General features: G+C 38.4%; 1 protein-coding gene across 1 annotated transcript in view; it reads left to right on the top strand.

Annotated features, from left to right (window-relative positions):
* Positions 1 to 6: 6 nt before the first annotated feature.
* Positions 7 to 7,400, top strand: part of TLE4 (TLE family member 4, transcriptional corepressor) — a 166,693-nt gene continuing 159,299 nt past the window's right edge. The window contains 4 exon segments of the mRNA XM_006145481.3: positions 7 to 45; positions 356 to 453; positions 1,571 to 1,634; positions 2,814 to 2,858. Of these exon segments, the coding sequence (XP_006145543.2) occupies positions 7 to 45; positions 356 to 453; positions 1,571 to 1,634; positions 2,814 to 2,858 (246 nt within the window).

Genomic DNA, 7,400 nt, shown 5'->3' with positions numbered 1-7,400 from the left:
GACGCAATGGCGCGGATCCCCCCGACGGGCCAGTTTCGATTCCGGGTGAGGAGGGAGTGGGCGCGGCGGCGCTCCGGCCCCTAGGCGCCAGGCGTCGGCCAGAGAGGGAACCCGGGGTTCGAACCCTCGGGGTCTGGAGCACGCAGGGGGGTGCGGGGGGAGCAGGCGGGGGCCCAGAGCCACCGCGAAATCAGCCCCTGCCGGGCTGTTGGGAAGAGGAGGGGGGCGGGAGAGAGTTTTAATCGCTCTTTGCTGCCTGCACGACCCCCCCTTCCCGGCGCCGCGTGGTGTTTTCCCCATCTCCCTGCTTCGCCTGTGATGTGGGCTAATTAAATATTTTATTGTTGTTCTTTAGGCACCTCATCAGCCTGCTCAACCCTTTAAATTTACAATTTCCGAATCCTGTGATCGGATTAAGGAAGAGTTTCAGTTTTTACAGGCTCAATATCACAGGTAACGATATTGACTTTAGCTGATCCTCCTGTTTGCTTAGCTCTTGTCTCTTCCCCCACCAAACCTACACACAGAAGCACACACCCCCAATTTTTTTTTTCCCCGCTTTGGCCACCGCAAAGGTATTATTCTTTCCTGTGGGTAGAAAGGGCAAGTCAAGGCCTCTTCCTTTAGGCAGGTGTAAAGAAATTAAGCATTTCTTCTCCTGTAAATAAAAAAAGATTTTTTAAAAAAGAAAAAGAACCCAGGAGGCAGAATAATCGAAACTGGGGAGATTCGGAAAACGCTGAGACTAAACTTTCGATATTGATTTATTGGGGCCAAGAGAATGGAAGGTTGGGAAGATTCTGGGGCCTTTTGACTTCTTTGGTTCTTTATTACTCTGGGCTTGATTCCTTTTCACTTCTTCCTGCCTTTCCATTGAAGAGCTGCAAGCCCTGGGAAGTCAGGAGTTTGCGATTTCATTACTTCTATGCTGAAAACATGTTTACATCTTAGAAGTGATTATTAGACTTTGGGCTCTTTGGCAACATTTTTCTTTTGTTAGCTTTTTCATAGTGCGTAATTCTTATTTCATAAATACAAGAACCAAAACAAGTCACTGAACCCAGTCAGACACTTTGCCCCCGGGTGGTGGTATTCAACTTCAACTTGTCTGTTATTTTGGAGGGAAAAAAAAAAAAAGACATCATTCATAAGGCATGCTTGATTCATATTTTCATTAATCTCTTCGTAGGCCATTAAAGAAAAGTCTCCCTCGTGACATTTTTGGGGACTTGCGCTGCTTTGTGTATTGTTTATTTCCTTGTTGTTTTATGAGGTGAACTTAGTCAATATTCCATTCTATTGATGAAGTTCTGGAATTAGGTTCCTTAGAGTCTGGGTTTATTTCCTTAAGACTTAAAAATCCTACATTTGAGCATTATTGCAGGGCAAGTCTAGACTGGATCCAGGCACCTCTTTCTTTTGCTACCTTCCCTTTCACTAATGAGGGTGATATTAAGATGGTTGATTTGGTGTGTGTAGGTGATGATTTAGAAGAGAGATTGTCTATTTAGATCTGAAGGACGCAAGTTAAGTTCTGCAGTGTACTAAGGTTATCTTATGTCTTGAACAGTCTGAAGCTGGAATGTGAGAAACTCGCCAGTGAGAAGACTGAGATGCAACGGCATTATGTCATGGTAAGAAAAGTGTGTCACAGATTCAAAGTGCCTGTTTGGGATACCAAGAGCAAGACTGCGTTCGAATTGCTGCAGGCTATAGGGTAGATCACAGTCGCCCTGCCATGCCAGTGCAGTTGAGGTTGTGGGAATGTGTCCATTAGCAGCCTGTAATTCTAGGATGTTAGAACTTGCATTTGACAACCAGCTTTGATTGGAATTTTCAAAAAGTTCAGCTGGGGTATAATTTTCTGTTCTTTGTTTTTACAGATTGGAAAAAAAAAAAACACCTCATTTATGTTTTGTTTAGTCACAAGCAAAATGTTTTTGTGTTAGTGGTTTTCTTTGTTGTTTTATTGCTATTGCTCCAAACAGTTCTAACCAGACAATTTTTCTGTATATTGTTAAAATTGTAATCGTCTTATTCCTGGTTTTAAGAATGACGGATAAGACATGAGACTCCTTTTCAAAATTATTGCCCACTTTTTCTGTTACTATTATGTTTATATGTGTGTGTGTGTTTTCAATTTCTGTAGTATTATATTGGTTTGAGGATTGTTGTAGTCTCCTGTATAACTGATTTGTTCTGCCAGAATTTGTGTAATGCCAATTATACTACATATTCAAAAAAAAAAAAAGTCAGGTCTGCTTTTACAGAAGTATGAAGCATATTTTTATGATTTTATAAAGACTGCAGAGTAACTTATTTATTTTCTCGCAAGCTTCCTTGCTTTGCCTGTGTGGCTCTGAGCAGTACATTACAAACGAGATGCTGAACTCTTAGCAGTATCACCTTTCAGAACCGTGTTTTGCACCAGCATTTGTACAAGATGTGCTTGTGCCATTCACTTGCCCACTGTGTCTAGGACTTAGAGTCTATGTGGTGCTGAATTTTCATCAGGTATTTTTGATTCATCTGCTTGTCGTAATTGCAATATAAAGACCACTAGGGATGTTAAGCGTGGTGTTTTTAAACTTAATTTTTCTTAGTTCTGTGAGTTATTTTTAGACTCTCTTACAGTGGCCACCCCTTTATTAGGCTAAAGATGGTGATTAGACATCACTCTTGATGTAGGTGTTAATATTATGGATATTCTGGTTAAGGTGAGGTTTGTTGTTTGAAATATACTTGGCGCATTTTGAACAAACTAGGGAGACTGGTAAGCGGCATGCATTTAATTGCTTTTCTTTCTTTGACAGTATTACGAAATGTCCTATGGGTTGAATATAGAAATGCACAAGCAGGTAAGTTATTCATTCTTTATAACCATTTTAAATGGTAGTCACTTATGCTGCTGTACTTGGAAAAGAGAATTACTATGTTTTGCCATTTTGTTCTGTGCACTGTTGTGGCAACCTGTATTTTAAGATTGGATACCGCAGAGAATGCTTTGTTTTCATGTGTGGTTTCCCATCTTCCATATTATCCCAGTTTTAATGATTTGATAATGCTATTTTGAAAGTCTTAAGTGCATATTAAACTTTGACACTTTCCAGAGCAGGATGCCAGTTTTTAAACATATGTCTTGTTTTTCTTTCGAAAGAGTTGCTTTGTGCATTTCAGGCATTGCAAACTTATCTTAGGAAAGCTTTTCTTAGAAAATATTAAAAAGTCACACTGTAAATTATGTGGAGACTTCATTGGGTTGGTGTGAAAGACTAGATCTCGAGGGTGAGCTGGGAGGATTGAATGAAAACTGTGGAGCTACAAAAGAAATTGATGTAAAATCCTTGTATTAGTCCCCCGAGGCTACTTACCAAGAACTGTAACCGTTGCTTCCAAAATTTGTACAGAGTAAATGAGCCTGATAGGAGGATGTGATAAAGTTCAACACTGAGTCTTGAAATCTAGCAATTAGTTAGGCTTAAAAAAAGGGGGAGAGAGATAATGATTAGTTGGAAAGCATCTAGAAGTATGACTCAAATAGCCGCTCCCCTCCCCCCCCTTCCAGGAGACTGAATAAAATGGTTTGGCTTAAGTTTCCTAGACAGAAAAATAGCACATATTTATATAAAGTATTGTTTGGCAATAATAATCCTCTAGGAAGCATTTCTTTTTAGAAATCTCCTAGTGGAAGTGCTTCAGGTCTCATCAGCTGTTTCAGAAAGGTGTGTATATGTTTGCCTGCTGGGAAAAAGACAAGGGAAGACTCTGCTTTTCATCTCTTATTTATGTGTAAGGTAGATATTGTTACCTTCTAACTTTAGATAGAATGAAATGGCTGTATTTTATTAGGTTTTTACTATTTAGTGATTAGGCTTTTACTATTTAGTGACTTTTTTGGGTGTAGTTATTCACCATATGCTCAGAACATATCCACATAATAGATCTATAAAAAAAATTACAGACAGTGAAGGCAATCAGATGGGTAGTATTTGAAAACAAAAAGTTGGGCAAAAATGAGACCTTACTTACACTGAGGACTTTGATTTCAGACACTATTTTACTTTGAATGCTATTTCAGAATGTCAATATTAGCATTATAGTATAGTTTGAATGCTACGTGTTAAAATTAAATTCTTATTTCAGCATCTTTGCCATTTCTGTTTAGATTAGTTATGTAAATATCTTCTGCTTAAACAAAATCCACTCAGGCTCATGGATGGACTTCCCTTAGCCCTCCTTTAGAGGAATAAATTACATGAGAGAGATTGTTTATTTAATTATCCTTGTTACATTTTATTTTAGATCTGGATCTTGTACATGCCTTGTTTTTTTCCCTCACCCCAACCCCCAAGATTAATTAGTGCCTTTTTAAAGTTTAGACCAGATGATTAATGTCCCTTTATTTCTCCTCCTCCTGTATCTCATTTATCCTAACCGCTTAGTTTCTATGTCTCTATACCGTTCATTTTTGTGAGAAGCACATGGCTTATATTTGGCTGTATTTCTTTTTGAGAGAGGGGTATGTGCGATCCCTTAATTTTACACATTTCGTACCTCTATAATTCTGTCATCTTCTTGTCCAGCTGGCCTCAAACACCATCCATTTAAAATTGAGAAGAGTACATTTCCCCTTTTTTTCCCTCTTGCTTTTAAATTCAATCATATCAAGAATCCTGAGGGCAGTTTATCACATTATGAAATACAGACAGCCCTGCAAACCACCTACTTATTATATTTTCTTTCTTTCTCCCCCTTAAGCACAGAGGCATATCTGTCTTTATTTGTTTTCCTAGGCAGACAGCCTCAGTTCCTCTTAGGCCTCTTCCAGATGCACTCGCTGGATACCCTTGTAATGGAAAGCAGCAATAATGCAGGGAAGTTGCCTTGCGGCATAATTGGGCCTAGTTCTCAAGATCGGGTTAGGCTTATTCACTTATTAGATTTGTGTCTCGGAGGGTTCAAGAGTTGGAGTCTCCGGAGTCCTTGGAAGTACCCTAGTAATCGGTGGCCCTGATATATGAAACCTTTGTGTATTTTTTGGTTAACGCTCCTGTTCTTGGCTGCTGCCAGCCATAGAGTATTTATTTTTAGAGAAATTTTTCATTGGAACAGAAAATGATACTTGTGATGGAGTCATGACACTGTGTCTTAGCAAATTGATCAAACGATAAAAGTATGAAGCATTGACAAACAGGAGGGGTGCCGGTCTCCTCCCCTTTCTGCTTGATGCTCATCATCAGTCACCCTGTGTTGATTCTGATAGAGAACTATAAAGTGAAACCTATGGGGAATTTGTCATTCTGAAATGAAAGCTAATGTAATTAGTACCAATTAAAGTACATTTAGTAAATTGGATTTAATCTTAATTAAGCCTGCATAATGTTGCCAATTTTTAACAATTATGTTTGAGAACATAATTAATTTAAATTTTGGTAACTGAGTAAATAGCATTAGTCTGGTAGAATTAGTGGATTTTTTTAAAGGGGAACTTGGTGACATGATACGGAATTGGAGCATAAAATATGATTCTACTTTGTGGTAATCTTTAGTAGCATTGATAGAGCCGGGCAGATGAAGGCTGAAAAAAAAAAAACAAAACCCAGAAAAGTTAGGGTGGCGTGTTCTAGGCGGTAATGGGAATTCGTGCATTCTTTGTCCCTGGCTTATGCTCAAGCATGAAAGTGAAGATGGCAAGTAGGACCTGGTTAAAAATGGCACATGGTTTATTGTGATAACTTCAAAATGGAATTTTTAAAAATGGAAGAACATTGGTCCCTTTCCCTAAGGATTTCTCTGAGTGGGTTTTTTTCATTTGTTTTAGATAGGCCATTTATTTGGTTCAGAGTTTACGTACTTTTTTTGCTTTCTGCTGATCTTTATGAATGCAGGATGTCCTCTAAGTGGGTCAGTGACTGTGGACAGAACAGGATGCTCAGTTGATACCATTACTAAATGCTACTTGTTCTGTCCTTTACCTGTAATGCTGTAACTAAAGAAGTCTTTCCAGATTGAATCTGACAGCAGCAGTTACCACTCTAAAAAGTGAATATCCGATACAGATTAGGAACAATACAAATGTAAATTCAGTCTGTAAGGACTGTTGAAGGGAAATGAACAACCACATTTTGAAAAGGGGTGGAATGAGAAACACTCCAGACTTCCTCATAGTTGATAATTCCGTAATCCGATGAAAAAAATGTAGCTTAGTATCTGAATTTTAGAAAGTAAGAAAACTTTAGAAATCTGCAACACTTAGAATCTAAAATTGCATACTAAAACAGCATACTACACATTTAGAATCTAAAATTGCATACTAAAACAGCATACTACACATTTATATATAAATATTCATGTGTTTGTGTGTGTGCGTATGTATATTTATATGTAATTGTTATTTTTAATCAAGGTAAGAAAACTTGCATTCACTTTAAACCCTGTAAATTTTATTATGAGACTCGGGCCACAACCATTTGAGTGCTGCTAAAATATTAATTGAATAGAAATGAAAGGGCCTTGCCAACTGATAGGATATCATAATCATAACCTCTTTGGTCGATGGTAAATGATGATAAATGACATTAGGAACCTTTTAGCAAACTGTAATAACTACAAGGAGGGAAGCAGTATGGATTTGCATTATATCTGATACCCTCTAGTACCAAGTGGATTGCCAATACTGCTTGTTTAGCATTTTCTAAGGGCAATAGGATATTGATTTCTGACTTACAAGGAACAGCTCTATTTTCACCATTGAAAAGTATTGCAGGTTGTTAAGAAGAAATTGACTTGAAGAGGCCGACTGCTGCCCATCATGGAGCAAATAAAGCAAAACTGCCGAAGCATGGTGGAGCAGCGAGACGGGCCCTCAGCAATTTGTTGCTATTAATTTACCATGCTCGACAGCAAATCAATCGGCATCTACTTCATCTGCTGGAGAAAATGCTGTCCAGGGCAGATAAAAGGCTCGGCATGGTACAGAGAATAGACTGGATTGGCCAAAAGGAGGCTGTAGTTAATGTGTAAATAAGTGAAATCAAGGCCACTGTTGCAGAGGAAGCTGTTGTTAATTAGGTTGGTGCTTTTTAGTGAACTATTTCGGAAAGCAACCTAGGATTTGGAGAGGAAGAAGAGATGTATTGAGGGTGAAGTAATCTATGACTGGCATGACAGTCTTGAGTGTACTTCATTCTAGGGTGCAGTAAATTTATTTGGGGACAGTGCTTACTGTGAAAGTCAATTTCTTTAAAGTTCTGTTTAAACCAGCTTTCCCTTAAAGCTTTTTGGTTTTGGCATTGCCAATTTCTTGCATGTTTCCTGTCTTACTTTGTATATATTGAATATTTGGGTTTGAAAGAATAGATGGAGAAGTAATTGGGTATGTAGGCAAAAAAAAAAAAAAG

The sequence above is a fragment of the Tupaia chinensis genome, unplaced genomic scaffold, assembly GCF_000334495.1.
Source record: "Tupaia chinensis unplaced genomic scaffold, TupChi_1.0 Scaffold000147_1, whole genome shotgun sequence".
Lineage (NCBI taxonomy): Eukaryota > Metazoa > Chordata > Mammalia > Scandentia > Tupaiidae > Tupaia > Tupaia belangeri.
The sequence above is the reverse complement of the archived record's forward strand: the minus strand, read 5'-3'. Positions and strand labels throughout refer to the sequence as shown.